At 36.8% G+C, this 25485-nt stretch overlaps 1 protein-coding gene across 2 annotated transcripts; it reads right to left on the reverse strand.

Annotated features, from left to right (window-relative positions):
• Positions 1-4035: 4035 nt before the first annotated feature.
• On the reverse strand, positions 4036-23723 carry LOC149812920 (transcription factor bHLH128-like). Of its 2 annotated transcripts, none has more exons than XM_089992150.1 (6): positions 22861-23723; positions 19142-19485; positions 17340-17471; positions 16505-16570; positions 6237-6305; positions 4036-4492 (listed from the first exon to the last, which is right to left on the reverse strand). In XM_089992150.1, exons 1-6 carry the CDS (start codon positions 23351-23353, stop codon positions 4433-4435), a joined length of 1164 nt encoding a protein of 387 aa, XP_089848276.1. In that variant the 5' UTR covers positions 23354-23723; the 3' UTR covers positions 4036-4432. The 2 variants fall into 2 exon arrangements, with proteins under 2 accessions (XP_089848276.1, XP_089848277.1); XM_089992151.1 differs by having other exon boundaries at positions 19142-19341; positions 22861-23505.
• Positions 23724-25485: the final 1762 nt, after the last annotated feature.

Below are 25485 nucleotides of genomic sequence, written 5' to 3' on the forward strand. Positions count from 1 at the left end.
CTCTCTCTCTTCTCTCTCTTTCTCTAAACCTCCCTAGTTCACTTGAGGTCCAGATCCCCAAGAGCTGGCCATTCATTCTTCAACAGGAGCTCAAGCTCTCACAATACCCCGAATCATGCATTTTCGCTTTTACGATTAGTCAAGTGGCATTTCTGCATTGCAAATCGTGTGTTTGAGTTCTAGAACATGAAAAACTCCTTCTCAATCTGCTATAGACCTTCAAGGTACCCCTATAGCCTCTCCATAGACTTAGAACAACATTTACTAATTTGTTAGAATTCGAAATCCAAAACTGCATCCTATCAAGTTTTCAAAATATTTGATTTTCCTAAACCAGTAACCCCTGTCCGTCAGCACCTTTTTTTCTGTTTAGAACCTATACCAGACCCTCATACATGTTCTTAGGTCACCCTAGAACCCCTAGACCAAGTCCTTTCAGTTCTGAACCAAAACTCTTACCCGAATGTTTATCGAGCTCAAACTGCACCTACCCAATTAGTTGTTTGACCTTTTTTTTCATTATTTCACCTAACCGCAATCATGAGAAACCTCAGACATCTTTCCCACTATGCTCAGCAGGGTTCAGCACCCTCAACATATTTATCATTGATCTCACGATTAAAAAAGCGCAGGTTCAATCCTCTTAAATCTATTGAACTCAAATTACAATAATCGTCTATTATAAACCCCAACCTAACTTCCAGCCCCATTTTTGAGTCTTCTACATTGGAGTTTTTAAAGGCTCTAACACTTGCTAGTGATGTCATTAGTATAAAAACTTTAGATCCACTTTGCCTAACAGTAAATACACTCAGCTTAGGCTTCACACTAATGTTGTCAGTATCCGTATCTTACTATATTGTTTGGCCATGAATTTGGCCGATACCAATACTCAAGTGAATCATTGTGCATCGGCCAAAAAAATAATTAAAAAATATTATGTGTCATTCAGAATGTGACACGTGTTAAAGCCACTAAAATAATATTAAAAAATAATTTTAAGTATTTTTTATATTTATTAAAAAAATAGCCGATTCAGGGGTGAAGCTTATCGATTTTCTGTGGATACAACACATTCGGACCATACGCACCAATACTGGCAACATTGTTTCAAACACATGAATTTTCTTCAGCTTGGTGATGTTCGCAAGTCACCCCTAGAACCTGAATAAAACCCTAGAGAGCTTTCATGTAAGAATTAGGTCCTAAAAAGACATTAAGAATCGGTTCAGATGCTCCTAGGTGCAAAACTAAATACAAAGGAATTAACAAAAAACGTGTAGAATTGAGAAAGTCTGGTCACTCTTTAAGCAATTAACAAAAAGTCGACTATCATATCTGTTATTTACAAAGAACCAGTCAACATTTAGATTATTATATTCAACCTACCTTTATCTGAATGCATTCTAAATACTTGGGAGGTATAACATGACATTTTTATCACTTTCTTATAAAAACAACTTATCATATGTCATCTTAAGATTTTCTCTAAATAAATCAACAATAAGATTTTAGCCACGTTTTTTTTATTAAACAAGGGTCAACATAATGATTTTAGGATCAAGCGTGTATAGCAGGTGGATGAATGTAATAAGTGACATCTTAGGTGGCTTTCGGTAAGTAGCAGATAAAAACAGATTTTTATAATTAGCCTTTTTAATTTGGAGCTGATATGAGAGAGAGAGAGAGAGAGCATTTAGTATAGGTGGCACTTTTTTGGCAAACCACAGATCCCCTATGTCATCCTTATCTTAGTACCAGTCCTTATGATTTCATTGATGCAAGTTGTTTTGATCAAATCTGTCTCCGCATATGCGATCTACATCATTCATTTAGCGAAGATCGGCCCTTAAATCGCTAAAACCCAACTCATGCAAGTGTTTTGGTGATTCTAAAAATCAATGGTTGACAAAACATGAAATTGTATGATTTAAAAAATCAAAATTTTCATTGTAAAAATATGATCCAAGAGTTTATTGTTGTTAAACCAATTATGTTGAATCCATCTATAGGTTCAGATTTGATCAAAACAACTTGCATCCTAAGAGAGGTATGAAGATGGGGATGATATAGGGTATGAGCCAAGCCAAACTATTTTTTTTGAATCAGGACTATTATTTTTTCTTGGAGGTAAAGGAAAACATTTAATTTCTAGAGAGGAAACAGATGATACTGAATCAATTAGAGGCAAGAATAGATGAGAAATCAACTTGCAGGTTTTGGAAGAGAGCATTGGAAGACAGGCTGCAGCCATGCGATATCAGTGAAACCCTGTTATGGGTGATAAGGATAGGATCTCTCTATTTTATCCTCCGGTTTGGTTTGAACCCATGTGAAACCAGATCCAAACCTGACTTGAGATGATAGTACCAGGTTTAATGGACTCACCATAAGAGAAACCATACCCGAATCTTATAAGGATCACATGAACCAGGCCTGGATCATACCTGATAAAATATTATTTTTTATCATTTTTTACATTGAAAATTTGAAGATCTTAATCGAAACTTCGGTCAAGCTCAGGTCTGGTATGAAATTTCACAAACCATACCCAGCTCCATATATTAATCGAACCTTTTGGGTCCAACCCGGATTCTACTCGGGCCTTTTTATTTATCACCAAATCCTGACCCTATAGGGTTTGGTACGAGTCGGGCTACCCATTGACACCCCTAACTATAGGTGGTATCCAAGGATGTGTTTGGATTCAGCTGAATTCTCATAAAAAAGAAATTGTATTTCCTAATGCCTCTCTGCTACATCAGTTTCTTACATTTGGATTCAATTTTGGTTTTGAGAAAAGGAATTCCAAGTTTAGAGTTCGCACCCTAATTCTTGCTCCCACCTATGATATCGAGTACCCTTTGAGACTTACCTGTGCTTCACTGCAATCAGTGGCACCAAGGTACTCTCTCTCTATATATTTTTACATCAAATAAATTTGAAACAAAGTTTACTTCTTAATAAATAAGCAATGACAAATACATCTAACGGTTCAAATCTAGCATAAAACACCTATAACTATACCTGTGCTTCACTGCAATCAGTGGCACCAAGGTACTCTTTCTCTATATATTTTTACATCAAATAAATTTGAAACAAAGTTTACTTCTTAATAAATAAGCAATGACAAATACATCTAACGGTTCAAATCTAGCATAAAACACCTATAACTATAATTTCTAGAGGGTCCTAATGTGACCTAACTAAAAAATAGGCAGCACAATCTCCTTTCTAATATATATATATATATATATATATATATATATATATATATATATATATATATATATATATATATATATATATATATAGGGTAATGGTCCTATCCCTTTTTTTTGTTAGGACCCATTAGGACCTTTCAAAAAACATACTTTCAATTATTTTTTGCTTGATATGAACCATTAGATGTGTTTATCATTGCTTATCTACTAAGAAATAAACTTTCTTTCAAAATGATTTGATGTAAAAATGAAATAGTTTATCATCAAATTTTAGAATAATATCAACCATTGATTTTTTTACCTCTTTAAAATACACATATGAGCTTAAAAATTCATAATCAAATACATGTTCTTTATGGAGTAAACAATGATAAGCACATCTAATGGTACAAATTGAGCACAAAATACTTGAAAGTAAGTTTTTCGGATGGCCTTAATGGGCCTTAATGAAAAAAAAGGTAGGACCATCACCTCTCTCTCTCTCTCTCTCTCTCTCTCTCTCTCTCTCTCTCTCTCTCTCTCTCTCTCCACACACACACACACACACACACACACACACACACACACATATATATATATATATATATATATATATATATATATATATATATATATATATATATATATATATATATATATATATATATATATAAGATGAAAATCTGAAACAAACTTCAAGTACATACAGGAAAAAAAGCAAGTACTACATGGCGCCTAACTATCAAGGTTCATTATCCAAACTGCAATAAATTCCATTTGCTCTCTCTCTCTCTCCACACACAGGTACAACGATGAAAAACAAAAAGGGAACTTTTGAACTACAAAATAAATGGCTTTTGCCTACTTATGCATATTGGACAAGAGCAAGTTTGTTTCACAACCACCAAGCAGAACCCACTTACAACTCGATGATAAGATCATTACTGATGAAGTCTCTAAATAGATATGGCAATTGGTGAAATAAAAGATTTTTCTAAAACAAGACCTGCTTTATGCAGGGATGCATTTGTGGGAGCACATGACCAATAATTTGTTGTGGGAGGCAAAATTCTTAGACCTTCAGAATCAGGAAGCAAGATCATGCGAAGTCAATTACCAATCATTCAAATCCATGTCTCATGCCCGTGACAATCTTCACCTTTTAAACTTCAACCTTGTTGTCTACAGTAAGAAACTGAGCTTGAATTTACTTTTTCATGTTGTTCCTACTATGACTTTGTTTCTGGCTTGCTTGAGCAAGTGCAATTGGCACAATCTTGCGTGAGTTTCTACAATCATCAAGTTGTAATTAAAATGATGCAAGAGTGTGCTTACAATAATACTATGTATATCATTTTGTACATTCATCAAGTTGAGCATGCACACTTCAGCTACTATGGCTTCAGCTTAAAGAAAATATATGAAATAAGAAGCTTTTGTATCATAATGCATTTATTTGATTTATTTGGAGCAATTAGAACAGGATCCACTTTTTGGGGAGTATGAGCCAAAGCACAGGACTTACATCATTAATTATCAATCAATTTACTTATTTCAGTCATAGAATGTCAAACAATTGATATCATGAGTCCTTGTCAAATCTCCAGTCCTATCCTAATAAAATTACTAAGCACAAACTGACTGAGATTCAAGCTATGAGCGCAGTGCACTTCTTGCTAACTGATTCCAAATACCATGAAACGAGAACATACGTTAAACATATATGATTACTTTAAAAATTCTAAGAAAATGCATGAAAATAATAGCAGTGAATAACTATATTGCTATGACCTCTAGCTCTGAGTTACAAATAAAAAAGCCTTCAAAATCCATTTTTTCTGTTTATATCATTATTTCAAAACCCAGAAGAACCACAATAAAGTGGCTACACATTTTTACCAAATAAGACTGTTAATTTGCTATTGTTTGTATATGTAAACCAGGCAAAATTATTGAACCATCTTTCTAACTTATGATAATGAATATGTAGGACCAGATACAGAATAAAAAGCAGGAGAGAAAGGAAATCTTTCTAGAATAAGCATTTTTTCATTTTTATTTTCTTTGTGATCGTAAAAGCAATCAATAAGGGACATGGAACTTGTTTGCCATCATTTTATGTATTGTAGTTCCTAAAACTTATTATATTGATGATTTATTTACATGTTTATGTGGTTTATTACTTTGTCTTGAACTTTTGTTCCTTTATTGATAAACGATAAAGTAATTCTTATGGCAGATGGGTCCGAAATATGGTTATTGTGGTTAAATACAATGTACAACAAATCCTTATCTTCGACCTTCCTGATGCACGTTACAATTTGCTTTTTACAACATTGACAATCATTAGAAAACCAAGGCCTGTAGAGCCTCAATATTTGTAAAAGAAAATGATTCCCTAAAGCAACCATGAATCTAACAAGCCTTGACAACTGTTTCTTGCCACCTGCAGAGTTACAAAATTTTCTCCTAAAATCTCCTTTACTTTTATGTTAATTTCACAAACAAGACTAATTTTGTATAACTGCCAGCAAGACATGATGGACTTTAGTTCTATTTAGGTTAAAATTTGTACCACTTTTCATAGATATATATTAAGAAAAAGCTCAATAAAATAAATTTTCTATCAAGTCAATAGACATCGATTAAGTGGATCTCGTCTAACTTCAATCTTGTACATAGAATCAATTTAACACTCCAAAGTGAGAAACATCATGTTATGTACCACTCTTTGACAGATAATAGAGCCTAAATAGTAAGATGTGAACCACTTTCCCCATGTCTACAATTCTGAGGCTTCTTACACAACCAAGATTCCTCAACTTTTGGCCTAAAGTGAATATTCTAATTCTCAACAAACATAACTCAGCTACCGATTGGCCGTTTGAGTGTGGATTTATGTATGATAAATCTTGCATCATTCACTAGTCATGGGTTCAAGCAATTGTGTGCTCCTCGAATTGATCTTAACACACTTGTTTGCAAGAGATATTTTGTCATAATGGACCATATAAAATGAAGATGCATACACACCTGAAGATCATTCTGAAGTATTTTGATATGTTGAACAGCAAAATCCAACATGTCTGATGTGTTCGTTTGCTGCAATAGAGTAATAGAGTTAAATTAGGCAAAAGGTCACCATAAATAGTGTGATCATAAGTAAAGGACAGAATACAAAGATGTCATTGGTAAGTCTATATGTAATAAGAAAGATAATACTCCAAAACTTTAATAACAGTAATTAATTTCATGAATGGATACATGATCTTGTTAATGAAAGACACCTAGAGAGAACGGGGGGAGGGGTGGTGACAATTTCTTGGAACACATGTAGAAAGTCCTATCAAACTATCTGATTAATGTATGCAGTTGTAGACACCCAAATTTTGACAATTTTCAAAGAAAGTTTGCCATAGGGTCAATCCCACATTGCAAAATCACTTTGCAGAACAGACAAATAGATCCAAGTAAAAGTCCAGACTTGAAAACCCTAGTTTCACTTCAAGTCATATTTTGACCTTGGAAAGGTGGAATTTGGTTCTTGGACATGAAAAGAAGAAACAAAATTTAAGATGTTAACAAACCAAAGATCATGAAAATTCAATATCCAAGCAAAATGTTATGGCCATCGCAAGTGAACCTGTCAAAGCAATTTGGAGGCAGGGATCCAGATGGCAAAGTTGTTTGCCATCTGGCATAAGGTTACCACCTAACCCCAAAAATGTTTGCCAACACGAGATTACCACCTGGAGGCAACGCTGTTTGCGGTCCAGTCGAGGGTTACCATCTCGACGACATGGTTCTAGATGGCAAATATATTTGCCGTCCAGCCCCTATAAGGCAAAGTTTTTTCCATCTGGATGTTTAAGCCTAAAAAAACTCTCCACGCAAATACTTGTCTACATTTGACATGTTTAGAAGCATTTCTAGCAAGATAAATGTGCACCTGCCATTCAGGATTAACACTCATAAAATTCCTTATCTCTATCAAAATCTAGCAGATCAGAAGCTGCTACAGATCAGGGCGTCAAATTGGGAAGACCATGCGGAAGTGCAGCCAGATTTCTGAGGGGATTCCTCTTAGATCACCAAACATACCCTGGAAGGGGACCCTGTTGGACAAAATACCAAGTTTCGTGGCACCAAAGCTAAATAGACCCTAGAGCCCAAAAAAGGTAAGCCTTGGATCCATTTCATATTCCTAGTTTACTTTATTTTCTTAAGAGTATTTTGAGTTTTTTCTTATAATAAAAGCAAAAGTAGGGGTATTCGATGCTAAATTTTTGGTTCTTTATAATCTTTTTTAAAATGACACTCATGCCATGTTCTTTTGGAATGTAATTATGAAATTTATCAAAATATCTGTTTTTTTTTTCAGAAAAAAACAAGTGTTACATGCTTTCTCTCTTATTTCCCTTTAAAAAAGGTATAATATAATATAAAAGCTAGTATAAATATAATATAATAATATAATGAAATCAAATAATTAGTTACCCTAAATCAAATATTGCAAGCCTGTCAGAATTGTGAATTGTGCTTTAGGGTTTTTTTAAACTTATGTTTGTTTTGATGTATGATTCTTTCCTTACGGTTGGAATTGAGAGGGTCTCGTACGAGAACTTCAGTTTTTACCTCATTTTTAAAAAACTTTTTCAGATGATGAGGCTCAGGATTAACTCAGTATGGTGATGGCATAGCTGAATTACTGGAGGTGGCGATGTTTACGATGGGTAGCTGAGATTCTAACTGTGTTGGGGATTTGTTTTTGTTAAACTTTTGGACATAATGTTTGAGTCTATTAAGATTAAATTGATTTACATTAAATCTTGGTTAAATAAAAAAATTTGGTTTTGAATGGATATGGGTTGGTGATATAAATCTTTGATGTACCCCGAATCCATGGGTTTGTCTTTCAGCAGTGATTTAAAAACATGTATTTATTTTGGGCTCTCCAGATATTTTTATGGGACCCGTATATTTTCGGGGTTTCGCTGATATTTTTCGCAAAAAAAAGTGAGTACACCATTTTCTTCGTCTCGACGAGACGAAGCGGATTGGCTCTGCGAAATTTTCTAATCTTGTCCATGGAGTGAGTTATGACTCCTTAACTATTTAAGCATATATCCTTGAGGATATATACATCCTAAGTATAATTGGTTCTGCGAAATTCGTTTGTTTCGCATTCCGGGTTAATATGATAAATTTACATTACTCTTTAGTTTTATTCAGAATTTTTACTGAAAATTTTTGGGTCTTACATTATTATCCCCTTAAAAGAATTTCATCCTCAAAATTCCATTACGAGTATTATATGAATAGCTCAGGATATTTCTCCTGCATATTGGATTGACAATGCTATCAATAACAAGACTAAGTAGGCATGACATTTTTTTCATTAGTATGTCAACGTATCCATCCAAGTCAGATATCGGATAAACAATTATGCAATCATTTGCAAGGTGTCTAAGTAGGTGAGGTGTGTCATTCACCTCGTTCCTTATCACATTAGTTTCAATTATAACCTCATATCATGATCTACAATCCACGAGGGTATGCTTCTCATATTTGAGTTCAGTATCAAATCATGCTACCAGAATGGCAACAATGTCGAATTCATAGTCTTCCAACATTCTCACAAAGATTTTTATCATATTGGAACAAGTTTCCTATCAGATTACCTGGTCTTGGAAATGTGCATCTTCACAGGCTCATCCTCATCAGACTTACCTGATATTAGAACAGTACACCCTCACGGAATCATCCTAGTCAAGCCATTGATATTGGACATGTACACTCGTACAAGGTCGCTTAGGACTACTTGGTCGTAGAGTTGTACATCCTCACAGGCTCGCCCTGGCCAGACTATCTCATCTTTGATATGTAAAACCTCACAGGATCTTCCTCTTGAGAACGGTTCTTCAACAGTTTACGGATTTTATCAAGTGACTTCTAGTGTCGTAATTTCACAAACTCAATTACCCACTTATAGGGTCAATGACCACCAATTTAGGTGCATGCACGTATAAATTCAATTGATAAGTCACAAGATTATCGACCACCATTTTGAGGCAAAAACACATATCTATTCAGATGACCATACGCAAGGTCAAGAGCTACCTGTCTGGGCTCGAGGATTCAATTGATCTTATGTTATTTTCTGGTTGCTTTCTACCCAACACAACTTCTACCTATCAAGGGTACTCGAATTCCTCGATAAGGTCGTTATTTGCGAGTTGTTTGGTTGATACAGTGTAGACACGACCCACCACGGATTTTTGCTCTATCTTTGGTGGTGTCGACTGCTAGAACAGGGGGAGCTGTTGTGTTTGTTGGGAAGGTCCTGTAGATCCCGTATTTTTTTGTTGATCGTCTAAGGCCTTCTTATGACATTCTCTTATACGATGGCCCTACTTGCCATAATATAGGCAACCACTTGTATCGCAAGGACAGGCCTATTCAGAGTGGCGTGCGCTACACCTCGAGCAACTAAAATTGGATTATTGGTAGAGCTAAATAACTCCCTCCATCTACGGTGGCCCTTTGACTAGTGAAGCAAAGTTCTTTCCTCGGAACTCCCTCTCACGGAAAGGTGGTCGTGATTCCTGCCCACTTGGGAACGTTCGCTTGTTGTTCTCGTCACTTGTTGTTGGCATCTTTCCTGTGATCCCCTTGGATCACTCCCAATCTATATTCATCCTTAAAGTTTCTGCTACAGCAGCTTGAAACGTCTGGGACATGCTTGTTATCATGCGAGACCGCAATCCTTCCCGCAACAAATTGATATATTTGTCAGCTCTTTCCTGGTCAGTCTCGAGCAACTTAGAGCAGTACCGTTTGAGGTTTTGAAAATTGGTAGTACAGTCAATGAAACTCGTACTACTTTATTCCAACTCCAAAAAACTCATCTTTTTCCAATTTTTGGAGTGTATGGGGAAGTAGTTATCTAAGAAGACCCTTTAAAATTCACCCCCAGTGATGACTTTGTATTCTGAAAACTGGATAATTTTGGCGGTGTTCTACCACTTTTGTGCGTTGTCCTTTAATCGATATGTACCGAAATTTATTTTTCGTTCTTTTAGTACTCTCAGTACTTGAAACGCACGTTCAGTCTTCTCGATCCAGCTTTTTGGGAGTTCTAGGTTGGCTTTACCGGCGAAGACCGGTAGGTCTTAGCTTGAGGAACTTCTCATAAGTGATTCCTCCAGCATTCTCATTACGAGGCGGGACCAGTTCCTACCTTGTCTCACGGATGGCGGTAACTAGATTATTGAGGGTTTTCAAAAGAAACCCCTGAGTGTGGAACTTCTCGCTTGACACAGTTATCTTCGTCTTAGAAGTCATTTGTTTATTCATGTATAATTAACGTGATTTAGTTCTTCGATTGTATATAGGGAAGCAAAATTTTACTTGTATATACATTGTAGGGCAAACAAACACACATCACTAAGGGTCATGCCTTACTGGCGGACATAGCCGGTGAAAGCCTCATACGTGAGTCTACTGACTCAAAACACGATCAGTTTCTAAGAACTGAGTTTCTTTCTTGACATAAACTGCCTCAGCTAGGCCTGTTTATTGCTACATCGCCTTGGCTTGGGCGCAATTGGAGTGTGCTCAAGCGGTATTTGCGCCTGCTCAAATGAAGTCGGGGTATAGACTGATGATGCCTATCCATTCTGAGGCATGGCTGAAAGATAACTTGGAGAATCTGAGATTTCAATCGACGAGTAAAAGGAGTTGTACGCCTCGTTTGGGCAGTACAGACCAGGGGGAGGTGTTTCCGGATGGTAGTTGGGCGAGTGATAAAATGCGATAGAGAAAAGCCAATAATTTCCTCCTAGGTTCGATGATCCTACCGAGGCTGATGGGGTACAACTCCCTACATTGAAGTGATGGGGTCCGCTGATGCATGAAGTCTTGTCCTTAAGACCACGCGCGGCCCATCGACCCATGTCGATGATATGCTTCCTCTGGCATTCGTTGGCAAAATTCCCCTCCATTTTATAGAACTGGCAGTCCTGGAATTCGAATGGACATATCCATTCGGGGTGCATGATGCGGCACCGATAACAATACCCGCTTGGGTCATGAGTTGCCATCTATATTTGACAAAAAAAATTCAAGGTTAGAATATTGAAAGTAATACTTACAGCACGATATCGCGAGCATGACGGATCTCAAACCAGGTTTCCCAGACTTAGGCTTTGATATCAATTCTGTAGCACTCCGGATTTCCAAAACAAAACTTGGTCAAAAATTCATGGATTTCTTTTTTCTTTCTTTGCAACGAAATTTTAAAAAGGTTTTTAGTAGCGAAAATATGCGATAGTTAATCGTCGATTTTAGAAAATGTCGGGCAAGACACAGGTATGTGGCCAAGCACTCATTATCAAGCAAAGTATTTTATTCAAGCAAACCAAACGAGTTATTTATTACAGATAGTAATGCTTGGTAAAGCAATACCAGATAAAAACTGGGTTTGTAAATAAAATGTTCAACATAGTCAGGAGAAAGCCTGGATCTCGATGCCGCCCTGCTTCGTATATCATACCCCAGGTTTAGTACATGTATCCTCCATAAAATGGGGTCAGAACCATTCTTGGTCCGGTAGAAAAGCATTTTTATTCTAGCAAGTATAATACTTGAAAACATGAGAAGTTACTTCAAGACTGCAGTTGGAAACAACGCAACTCAAGTCTCTACGACTTAGCGTATCGGTATCCCATGAATCGAAGCAAGAGCTCATCGAGCTTAGCTTAGCCATATGGATACAATTTGGGTCCCTTGCCCAATCGGTCCAGCATTATACCGATATCAATACCTTGCACACAAGGTGATGAATGAGTAATCACTAACGCATATTCATTCACTCATTCACCATTATACCTAATAGCTAATGCATTGTTTCGATATTAACCGTTCACCCCCTAGTACGCGAGGGAAGCTAGACTTTAGCATCAACGCGACCATCTAAAAAAAAATCTGTAAATTTTCAGGGGTGAGCTTGGGGTCATTACAGTTCTACTAGTTTCTTACAATTTCATTTAGATAAAAGCATTGTTCTTTTTCGAGATTTGGGTTTAATGGAATGAAATCCTCCTTTGAAGTGGATCCTAAGCTGGGTTAGGAAACCTAATTATTAAAAACCATAATTAATTACTTACTTGGATATGAAGCTCCTCAGGTCATTGCAACTCCCTTCGCTCCTAGCTCCTCTTCTTCCCTCTTCTCTGTCTTCCTTTCATACCCCCTAAGGGTCACCCTCTAGGGGTATTTATAGAGGTACTAAGGCGGCAAAAAGGACGGGGCTAGGTCGACTGGAAGGCCTAGAATGAAATTACCATTTCACCCTTAGCCTTCCTACTTATTTGCATGTAATATTTAAATAAATGTCACTTAAAATATTACATGTAAATAAGCAAACACCCCTCTATTTGATTCCATTAAAAATATCTACAAATTATAATTTCTCAAGGAATAAAAAGTCGACTCTAAAGTTTTAGTACAAACTTTGGAATTTTGCAAATGGGTTTAAAATTATGTATCTTTAAATTTTGGGTTTTTTTGTTTTATATTTTTAAAAATTCTATCTTTCTATAATATTTCTTTGTATTAAAAATTCTGGAGAAAATTCTTTATAATTTAATTATGAAAATCATTTACATTTATGGGCAGCCTTTACAACATTTGAACAGTTAAGAACCTTAGTTTGATTTTCATATAACTCACAATATTTGAAGAAAATTAAGCCCTATTGGGGAAAATAGGGTGTTATGTTACATTTTTATACTAGAGTACTCCAACCCAAAAGAAACACATTCATCATTAATTAGAAACCCCCATTGCGCTTGGTATTTATTGACTTAAACTCTAGTACTAACTTGGGTACTAAGCAAATATAATGGTCTACATGAATTCAAACATTGACTCGACCAAACCCAAAATAATGGGTTCAAATACAACCAAAGCATATACTCAAAATTCAGACTAAAATCCAAAACCTCAAAGAAATACTCGTAAGCACCTATAGTATTCGACATATGCTATTACCCACAGTGACACTAAGATGTGGTCCTTCAATTTGACACTTCTTCTTTGAGAATATTTGAATCATCCACCATGTTTTCATACATCACTCAGTTTTGCCCTTATGAGTACAACCAATGCAGTAAACTAGAGTCATCTTGATGCCCAACCACCTCTCTCTTGCATGAAGCATGAGATATGGTCATTATGCAAGGAAAAAATTTGTAAACTTCAATGGTCGGATAAAGATTGTAAAGCCATGAACCTTTGGGCCTCGTATTTTATTTATTATTCCTTCCCCATGGCCACTGGTTGACGTGAAAGCAGTGAATATTCATATTGCTTCAGCTGTTAGCTATGTCACATGGGTACAGGTATGGAGGGTACGACACAGCAATTTCAAAAAATGCGGGTACGGGGACACGGCTGTATATATATATATATATATATATATATATATATATATATATATATATATATATATATATATATATATATATATATATATAATAAATGCAAAATAAACTGAATATAATCTAAATATGTATGCTATATATAAAATATATTATATACTAAAAATATAATTATAAATTATAAATTGAATACAAACTTGTATGTACGTGTCGACACAGTTACGGAGGGCAAAATGGAGTGTCCGTGTGACATAGGCTGTTAGTATGAAGGAGCATCAAATTTCATTCGCCATTTTTTATTACTCTGGAGAGTTTACTGTTGGGGGTGTTATACTTCTTGTTACATGCACTCCTCACACCAGCCGGTTAGCCTAAATAGGCACCTACATGGGTGGCATGACATGCTTGTAAATTTGTGTACCTCTTAGGTCTTTTATGTACAGCTGGGAACTGAGTGACATGATTGTAATATCCTAATGTACCAAGGGTAGTTTAGGATGTTGTGGACTATATAAGGCCTAGCCTAAGCCATTGGTTCATTCTATGCTTGTATTCTTGGTTGCTTAATGCAATTCGTATACAAGTTCCTTTAGAATTCTCTAAGGGATGTGCCCTTCCTCTAAAAGGGTTAGGCTATAGTTAGTTAGGCCTGTAGTTGTTGGAGATTCTTCTCTAACAACCCAAACCAATTCCCTAACCACTTGAATCACTCACCCAACCAACCAAAACCACCCAACTCCTCTTTATAACTCTCCTTCCCCTAGTCGACTAGCCTCTTCCTTCCCCTACCTCTTCCTTTCTTTCCCACACCAATTTTCTACCACCCTCCATTGCCAACACCATCCTAAGGTGCTAGTATCATTTGGTATCATAGCAGAAAGGTCCTAGTTGTCATTCTTGAAGCATTCACCATCAAAATCCATTGAGGAGCTCAACTCGGCAAGAAGGAGCTGACCCGATTAGAGATTGGAGAATCCTATCAACCAAGAAGAAAAGATCAAGTTGCAAACCTTCATTCACATGGAGACCTGTAGAACAAGGACTGAAACTAGGTGAGTATCATCTTGAACTCATCTGGAGTGGAGGATCTTGATTTGAGAATTACATCTTGTTGAGTTCTTGTGTTGAGTGCATACTCCACAATTGAGCTCCAGGATTTGGACAAGGGACCAAATTTTGTGGAATAACTATAGATCTACTATCAATCGGTCTTTTGGGTCCAAGATATACTGAAAATCAGTAGAAAATATGTTGAATGACGTTAGAATTGAAGTGATTTGAGATCAGAATAAGTTTTGGGTAGATTCTTTAATTGAGTTTATTTCATGCAAGACCACCTTTATGTTGGGATTCTAGCTTGGGCGATTTTTGAAGTATAGTACATAATTCTTTTAGAATCTTGCTTTGGGTCACATATATGTTGTAGAGTAGCTTAATGCATGTTGATTGAAGTTTGCTTTATGATTGTATGAGGTGGTAGTGAATCTTGGATCAATCTTGAACAAATTCACGTGGTGCATGCAAACCCACATTGGAGTTCTCAAGATCTTGATTATATTTTTGTTCATTTTGAAGTTGTGTTGTGAATTACTGTTAAAGTGCCAGTTCTTTTCTGTTAATTGAAGTGTTTGGAGTGTGAAGGAAGCTCAGAACTCGAATTGAAGTTTGGGGAACAATTCTTGTAGAATTCATGTGAAAGCATTCATGCAATTCACGTTGGAGTTCCAAAAAATTAGCAAAATTACAAAAAGATTTCAGTAACTCCAGATTGTTTTGGTCACTGTGATTCGAAGCATATTGTCCTGACAACTTCCTAAAAATTAAAAACAAGAAAAGGTGGGATTGTACAAAATCAAAGCAAATCTGCTATTCCTGTAAAATTTTGCATGCAGTGGCATAAAAAATAAAAGACAATTTGTGATTGGCCATCCTTTTTCTTCTTTTTCTAAAATGTCTAAAACTGTTTATTTAATCTTCTATCCATGGAGATACAACCAGATGAGGACACTTTTAACAGGTGATAACATCATAAATCCATGTAATCCTGGATTTTATTTCAAAATTTAATGAAAAAACATATCCATACAGCCTCAGCATGTTTTTGAGTTGAGGAGGTTTGTGCTATTCCAGAAATACAAAGCCTAGAATTTTCTAAGATTTCTAGCAAAACCTTCTGGCTTTTCAGGAAGAAAAGTTGAATGTATTTCCAATATTTTGGAAGTAAACATGGCCTACTGTGATCAGTTCCTAAATAAACAGAATAATGCCTTTCTTCTTTGTCTTGTATCTACATTCATATATTTTATGGTTAGTAACAGGCGTCTTGAACTTCCATTGTTTTTCTGTCACAAACTGCTAAGTACTTCAGGTTCTAATGGAATAATTAATTGCATAAAGTACAAAGAGAAAAAAAGAAGATGCAATTATCTAATGGTCAGTTGACATGCATAAAGGCATTATTACGTGTAAGAGGAAATTTTTCTGAATTTCCGTTCAAGGAAGCCAGCATCTCACAGAATCTTTTAAACCTGCATCTCACAGAGTTTGAAACCTGTTCTTAAGGATTCCTTGTGCTGGTTCAGATCTTAGGCTTATAAATGCCACCAAATATGTTGATCATAGTTTCTATGAGATGGTGCCTTGAGTGGTGGAAGGGAAAAATATTGAGTTGTGAAGCCAACATTCTAGTCTATCGCGTATATGTAGTAACTAGCCTTGAAGATGATATAAAAGGAACAAGAAAGCTATCAAATGATGGAAATAGATAAGATATTGAATGATGCAACAGTGACCAGAAAAGGAAAATTTAGCGATTGTGTATAGATTAGTAAATGCATAAGCCAGAAGCATAAAAGTTACCTTGTCCATGTTGGGAACAAGCTCCTGTAACTTTCTCAGCTTTTCACTTATCCTTATTCTTCTTTCCTAAACACAAAGGGGCAAAAGTCACATTTGATGCACACTGCACACAAACAGATGCATACATGCATATGGGTTAATATTTGGTGCTATTGAAGGCACGTAATTATCGACTATAAAGCACCCCCTTTTCATATATATATATATATATATATATATATATATATATATATATATATATATATATATATATATATATATATATATATATATATTCTTTCCTAAACACAAAGGAGCAAAAGTCACTTTTGATGCACACAAACAGATGCATACATGCATATGGACACATGCACATGGGTTAATATTTGATGCTATTGAAGGCACGGAAATATTGAGTATGAAGCACCCCCTTTATATATATATATATATATATATATATATATATATATATATATATATATGTTAAAAAAAATTGGGCCTTACGGATGTGATCTACAAGTTTTTTTAGTAGAAAAAGAGTTTGAATCATGTGAGTATGACAGACAAGCAGGTTTTTTAAGGGCTTCAAAAATCAATGGCCCACAATGCGCTAAAACTTCACAACTCAAAAAATCACATATTTAGATAAAATTGCATGATCCAAGGTTCGATCCTTAGCAAACAAACCATATCTATACGGCCAGATTGAGTCAACAAAGCTTGAACCCATGATTTCCAGCTCAATAGTTTCTTGACTTCAATAGCACCAAATTTTAAACCCTATATAGGCATACTAACAAATGCATGTCTTCATATTGGTATGTGCATAAAATGTATATGAAACACTATAACCAACCCTCTCAGCAATGCTTCGTGGATGGGTGGCACAACCGCGCTTTGCACGGGTCTTGCATGGAACTGAATCTTGTTGAATTTGTAGAAATTTCTCCATGGAAGCCATGTCCAGTGACGCGTTAGCCAGGCCAAACTGAAACAAAATTTTAAATAACAATGCGCCAGTGATGCAAAAAAAGTAGTGGAACTGCAGTGCAATTGAACTTATTGGGTATGACAAAATTTACTACCAATAAACAAGAAACACTTTTGCTTTTTGATGAATTGACAACACTCAACATGATTAAGAATTAGAAAGTGTGACTAGCTGATTGACGGTGGTCAGAAAGGGAAACTTGAAGAACTGTTTACACCTCCTGAGTTTCATTATAATGTCTAAATTAACTGAAGGAACAAATTTTGAAGAAAACTGGAGAGTTTAACTAGTCTGCTTTTAAAAAATCTAGAGTCCCTTGAATCCTTTCTATGTCACAGTGACATGCCACTACATTGCATGCTATGTCACCTGGGTACATGTACGGGTACGGGTACGGAGGGTATGATACAGCAATTCCAAAAAATGTGGATACGGGGACACAGCAACATATATATTAAATATCACATAAATACAAAATAAATTCAAAGTAAACTGAATACTTTTTTTTTGAAAGGCAAGCTGGGGGAACTGAATATAATTTAAATATACATGCTATATCTAAAATATATATTATATACTGAAAATATAAAGTTATAAACTGAAAATATAATTATAAATTACAAACTTGTATGTACGAAGGGTAAAATGGTGTGTCCAGGTGTCGACGTGTGTCGACATGGGGACACGCGTGTCGATACGGGTACGGAGGGAAAAATGGAGTGTCCATGTGACGTAGATTGCATGTCATGGATGACACAAGTCGGACACATTATGGCACACGGATGTGGCCCTGACAAATACAGACATTATTTTAGTAATTTCAGTAAAATTTTAAAGTTTTTATAATATTTCAATAAAATATATTTTTATACATTAAAATATCAAAGAATTGATTAAAAAATTAAAAATTCCATGTTGCAGTATCTTATTTTTCAAAATATTTTTGAGCTCACATTTCAGGTCGTACCAGTATCATAGCTTTTGTTCACATGGAGGCTCAGTTGTCAACTTTCAATATCTAGGCAAAATTTTCCAACTCTTCAATTATCTGAATTAATTCCTTGTGTCCATATGAGGTAATCAAATTTCCAAGAAACCCTTAGATTCATAAACTACATTAAAAGAAATATAAAGGAAACCATAATGCTTATCCAGAAACACAGAGTAGCAAATATGTCATAAAGTATTCTAAATAATGATGCCAATAAGCGTATTACTCTGCTAAATGCTAAACTCAAGGGTCTTTCCAGGACAAAAATAAGATGTTAAGCAAACTCTGTAATACACTTTCAAATTTTGAAAAAGTGCATTAGAAAAAAGGGCATTCATCTCCTAGATTAAATGATTGCACTGAAAAGATATCCCTTTGGGGCGATGATAACTGGTAAACTTCACATCTTGGACTGGCTCAACTTCCACAAAACCTTAATATCCAAATGTTACCCAGTTAATCAAATAACTTATTACTGGTTCCACTACCAAAGCAAGTCTGCTAAATGAACTGATAAAGCAATAAAAAGAGAATATTGTTAAAAATATTTATCAGACAAGGTGGTAAACTGGGATCAATGGCAATTCAGACATCATGCCAAAAGATCTGCAAAAATGATGTCATCAGCAGCCATATTAGTACAATCCACACATTTATAATGGGAGCTACAAGTTACCTGTGGATCACTAAGCTCATGAATAATATCCCTGTTCAAATCTCTAGCACGTTTCTTAGGTGCAGCACCAAACGCAATTGGATGTGTATCATCCCATGTGCCCATTGGAAAGCCACCGGACATGTAAGACTTAGTTGTATTTCCACCATCAGAGCTGTTGTTTCTTGTTATGCTTTCACCAACATCTGGCATGCTGATATCTGATAATTGAGAAATGAGACTTTTTTGAGAATCCTGACTCGAGAAACTCAACTGAGACTTCAACCTCCTATGTGCCACTCCATGATGTCCATTAGAGCAATTCTCCAAGCTAAAACTTCCAATGCCACCAGCCAAAGAATACCCTGTGAATAGATGTGGAGAGAGAAACAGAGAGCACCATCTGCTTACATGCAAATGAAAAAGCTATACATTGTTTTTCATATAAAAATATGGAAGTGATGCATCCCAAATAGCACCGGTGCATAGTCTGTGCAGGCAAAGGCATGCACACACGTGTATTAGAAACATCCCAAGAAGATCTCAAAATATTGGAACAAGAAAATTTTGCATTTTGATTTTTTTTATTTCATTTCAATGTGAACAAAGTTTTTAATTGACACCTCATTTTTTCCACCTTATTGAACTTTTAACATATTTATTTATATTCTTGCAAAAACATTAACAAGATGTAACTTTCTTCTTTTGAAATTTTAATATATTTCTCTTTTACAAAATTGCAAAGATTCTTTTGGAGTAATGATTATTTTTGAAATCTCTCAAGAAATAGCTTAACTATAAAATTGCTGAGTTATAGCTCACCCACTTTGTTTATTGTCCTAAGGGGCTACCTGCAACAAGTTACCAAACAAAAGAACAACTCATTTCTCCCTTGTCTTGCTCCATCTTCCTTTCTAATTGAAGCAAGCCACTTTAATGCAGGTACAGAGTCCAAATGGAAATTACTTTTTCTTTCTATAAGTTAGGTGAAGAAGGTCCAGAGTGAGCTTGTAAGCATACGTGCCACCTTTTCTAATAAAATTTTAGTAGTCTTAATAACAAACATAAATGGATTTCCTAAAGGATCCAGTAATGAACTGACAATATTAGTTCACACGGCCAAGAAATGATGGAGCACTTCCACTTTTTTGTTGCCTTTGCCTTCTGCTTTTCCATCCTTCTAGTTATCCCCTATTCCAGTGCTCAAGGGATATGATTTCTTGCATGAGCAAACATAAACTGAAACTATTTATCTTTATTTGAGATAAGGCAAACCAAGGAACTAACTGAAGTTTTCCTTCTGTTTTTTTTTTGCTAATACACATAAACGATTGGCCATGTATAATTGACTGTTAAAGTGTTAAGTGGCTCCTTTTATCTTCCCGCACACACAAAGGTGGCACTACTTACTAAAAAGAATAGTATGGTTCACCACCTTTTCTTAGAGTTGGAGGTGGATACTGAAACTACTCTAAAGTTGCAGAAAAATCTTCTGCAGGGCAAGCTAGTTAGGTTGTCACTTGTCAGAAATCCACCATCTCAGCTGGATCCATCAGCAAACTTCCAAATTATCTTGATTAAGGAACTAATGGATAAATCAAAACTTAATTTGAATATTTCAACCATGAATTTGCCTATAGAAGTCTTACTTTCTAAATGATTTCTTTCATTTCAATCTTCTCTGCCCTAAGAAAATCCATGAATATATATATATATATATATATATATATATAGGAAAAATGGAATATGTAAACCAGCAAAATATGTAAACTAGTATGAACCGAGATTTTCATAGGGTTTTTTGCAAATCTAACCCTGCAGATGCATTTGGCGTGGTCCATTTGCTTGGAATCGACAATTGGATCAGCGTAATCGGATCAAGAAATGTGATTTTTTATGCTTGAATATTTACAAAAATTCTGATATGTTGATTTTCAAGCATTAAAAGATCCTTCTTATACATCGTAATCGGATGATCTAAGAGTTTGTTTCTATAAAACCAAGCATCTAGATGGTGAAATTTTAGAAAAAAATAAGAAAAAACTATGAAAATCTTGGTGCATACCAGTTTACATATTTTGCTGGTTTAAATATTCCACTATATATATATATAGTAATGTGTTCCTTACACCCTTTTTTCATTAGGTCTCGGAGGGCCCCTTCAAAAGTCATAGTTTTAAGTATTTTTTCTCACGTCTAACACCGTAGTTGTGAACTATAGGTTTTGTTTAGTGGGAACCAGCTTTTGGATGGCTGGAATCTGACCTGTATACATGTTTTTCCGGTGATCCAAAATCAATGGCTATAAAGGTACCAATTTTTTCCGGCTCATAAAATCACGTTTTTTCATCGAAAAAAATAATCCAAGAGTCAATTCCCACTAAATAGATCGTGCTAAACACATCTAATGGTTCAGATCATGTTTTTTCGACGAAAAAACATGGTACCTTCATAGCCATTGATTTTGGATCACCGGGAAAACCTGTATACAGGTCAGATTCCAGTGATCCGAAAGATGGTTCCCACTAAACAAAACCTATAGATCACATTTATGGTGTTAGATACGAGAAAAAATGCCAAAAACGATAATTTTTGCGGGGACAGAACGGGGCAAAACCAGAAGGTGGGTAGAAGGAGCGCATTACTAGTATATAAATATATAAGAGAAAGAGAGATGTGACTATCATCAATATGTCATAAACCATGACAACTTAAACATGAAATCATGCACGTGTAATATTGAAGTTAAACAAACAGCTACATTACAAATTCATGTTTATTTCACTAGATCAAAAAAATTCCAATGACACCCAACAGCATTAAATGCAGTAACCAACCCTACAGGAACCCTTATTCAAAGACTAAAAGAGGTTAATGTGTCATCTTTACGAACAGAACCATAACACAAACACCACAGGCACAGGAGAGGCCGTCTTAGCACACCTCTCATATTATTTACGGCCATGTATGCCCTCTAGTAAAAGAGGACATCCTTGTCATAAAGGCAAGCTGCACATAAATAGGCACATGCATCCACACACAAGGACATGCATGCACCTATAAATGGTGATCATGACACATCGAGTGGACCCAGAATGTTAGCACGTGTGGCACACATGACACATTGATTTCTTATTTTCTATTCCCATGCACCAAAGGAAATTTTGCTTGTACCTATGTATTTCACTGCTAGATGTCCAAATCCCAAGGCCCACCTGATCAAATTAACCACGAGAGAAGGTAAAGTCTTGACACTTTTGACAGGCACAGAGGGGAACCTTGTTCATTTGATTAGATCAAGGTCCGAACCGTCATTTAATGAAGACATAATAAATTGGCTACTGCCAGAACCAAACCGGCTCTGAACCCCAAAGTATGCATTTATCATATTCTATAAATTGGAAAATTAAATGAAACAAATGAATAGTAAACATGCCTTCAAAAGCCAAAGCTAGGAGGAGTTCCTTCTTTTACAAAAAAAATAAAACCGTCCCCATTAAAAAAAGCAAGGAATTCATTCACCAAGCAATACCAACCAAGTATTCCAGAAAAAGGGGCAAATCTACAATCCCCAACAGAGCAGAAAACCCACAGCACACAACACAGGAATTTAGAATAAAGGATGGGAAAGGAAATCTATCATCTATGGCTATCCCAATTCCCAACAATAGAAAGAACACCAACAAACCAAACATGCTAATTTTCCAAAAGAATCAAACAATGATGGGATGGGACCTTACCATTTTCTAGGTGGAGATTGGACAAGAAGCGAGCAGGAAAACTACTGTGCCTTGTGAGGGGGATCTTGAAATTACTACTAGCCGTTGCAAAATTCCCCACACCCACATGGCCTATGGTGGAAAACCCACCACCACCGTCACTAGCACCAGCACAACCACCACCACCCTGAAAGACAATCTCCGACTCGCAGAACCCGCTCCCACCACCATACGCCTGGCGCTTCTTCGGGCCCTCCTCCACCGCCGGCGGCCGGGGCTCCCGCTGGGAGGGCTCCATCTCTTCGAGATCCGGTGTGGCAGCAGGCGGCGAGGCGGTGACCTGGCAGCTGGACTCGGAGGTCAGGCAGGAGGAGTCTCCAGAGAAGAACCTCCCCATCAAATTCTCGGCATGGAATTCTTCCCCTGCTCCGCTGACGAGGCTCTCCAGGAACGAGCTCGGTGCGGACTTGTACCGCATCAGGCCGCTCGACATCTGCGACTGGCTCGAATACATGGTCTCTCCCCCTTCCTCCTTTTCACTCACAGAGAGAGAGATGGATTCTTGCTAAGCTTTTTCAATGGGAGGGAATAACAAATAGAGCTACGCAGCAACCAGCACGGACTCTTGAAAGAGAAGATGGCAGAGAGAGAGAGAGTCTTTTTTTGGCGTATGTTTGTCGATGGAGAGGGAGAAGAAGGGGAAGAAAATTGCTTGTTTGGGGGCTCTGGAGCAACCCGGTGGATTCTAGAGAGAGAAAGTTGGTCTCTCTACAGAGAAAAAGAATGGGCTGTGTTTTCTCTTCGTGGGTCTTTACTTTTTGAGAGAGAGAGATGCCCAAATCTAGCAGAGGATTTACGGACTGACGCACTACAGGTTTGCCCCCACTTTTGTCCATGCATTGTATATTGCATGCAAGACGCCACACTTCCTTGTCATTGACTGTGGATCTGAATCGAGTCGGCTCTGTAACTCGATTAGATCCGAGCTGCAGAGAGTGGTCCGAGTTATAGACCTTGCTCAAAGATCCAGTGGGTATCAATATGATCTCTGGCTCAAACAAATCTCGATCAAGCATCTTTTATGGATAGTCCATACTACATTTATGATGTGGTCCTCCTCCCCCTTACAGTTAGTCTAGCTGGATCCAGTTCCGGATTCGAATCCTGACTGCACTTGGCTCGGTCAACAGAGTACCAATGGTCAATTGTCTGATATGTGTGAACTCACTCCTTGACGGCAGATTGAGTTTCATGGTTTAGTCAAAGCACCTGACGAACCTAATTGCTGATTTTCCGGTGATCGAGGACACCTTGTTCTTAGTAGGCTCACACATTTTGGCTCAACTAGGATGAATCCATATCATAGTTGCCAGGAAGCTAAGTAGATATGGGAAGCAGTGCATGAAGTGGAAGCAAGTGAATGTTAAAAAGTAGAAGCAAGTGAATGTTAAAAAGTAGTATTCAGCATGAATCAAGATTTGTTTTGGAAGCAATTGTGAAAGCAGAAAATGAAATGAGGGGAATCACAAAGAAAAACAAGTGGAAAGTGAATATAAAGTGAAGAAAATATACAAAAAAAAACAAGAGAAAAGTGAGCAAAAAACATAAGAAAAATGAGTGGAAAACGAAATAAAAGCGAGGGAGAATTGATTTGAGAAGAGAGTGAGAAGTAAGCTTCTCACCAAAAAAGGAAAACTGATTTCCCCAACGTTTCTCTTTTGGAAAAAATCATAGTGCTTCTCTCCTTAGAGAGGCCCTTCTGGTAACTATGATCTACGGTGTGAATTTAGAGTTTTATAAGCTGGGCCAAAAAAAAGTGACAACGATGTTTTACCAGCCAAGAAGGCTCGGTCAAAAGTAGGGATGGCAGTGGACCGGGGCGGAGGCGGGGGACAAGGTCTCCACCCCTGTTCTGTCTCAAAATTTTGCCCTCCATTCTTACACGGGTTTTCATTTGAACCTCCATCTCCCGCGTTCATCCCCGTTTCATGTCTTCCATCCCTAATCCAAACGAGGCGAGGTGGGACCCTGTTTCTTCCCGATCCACTGTCATCCCTAAAAATATTTTAGTTATTTTACTAACAGGGATCAGAGATTGGGGCGAGGCGGGGAAAAGCGTAAGTCCATCCCCACACTGGTTTTGATTTTAACCTCCATCCTACCTTCATCCCTTGTCCAAACAAGGCGAGGCCGGACAGAGCCCTGCTCCCGGGTCCACTGCTATCCCTAGTCATGAGCTTGCTTTGAAGATGCAGCCAAGAGGTCATGACTTACAACAGTTTGAGTCAATGCCAAGTGGCAAGTGGTGTAGGCTGGTAGACTTGGTCATCCACCCAGTCCGAGTCATACTGCCTGTTTGAGTCATCCAATCTTGAGTCGGGCAACTTCCTTTAAATTTTATTTATCGTGTTGGTCTTTAATTTTGATACTATCGTGATGACATGGGCACAGGTATCACAAATCAACGTTTTCTTGTGGGCAGATATATAGTTATCCCTTGCAGGGAATGGGATCACACCATGCAGAAGGACTATACATTTTCAGTTCAAGTCTTTTACAGATCTGGATCCATATCCATCCAGACCTATCTCAGAAGCTTGTGATAATGCCATTGGAGATAATTTTCATTAGTTCAAACGACACAGC

Source organism: Nuphar pumila, chromosome 16 (assembly GCF_984573655.1).
Source record: "Nuphar pumila chromosome 16, dmNupPumi1.hap1.1, whole genome shotgun sequence".
In the NCBI taxonomy this organism is placed as follows: domain Eukaryota; kingdom Viridiplantae; phylum Streptophyta; class Magnoliopsida; order Nymphaeales; family Nymphaeaceae; genus Nuphar; species Nuphar pumila.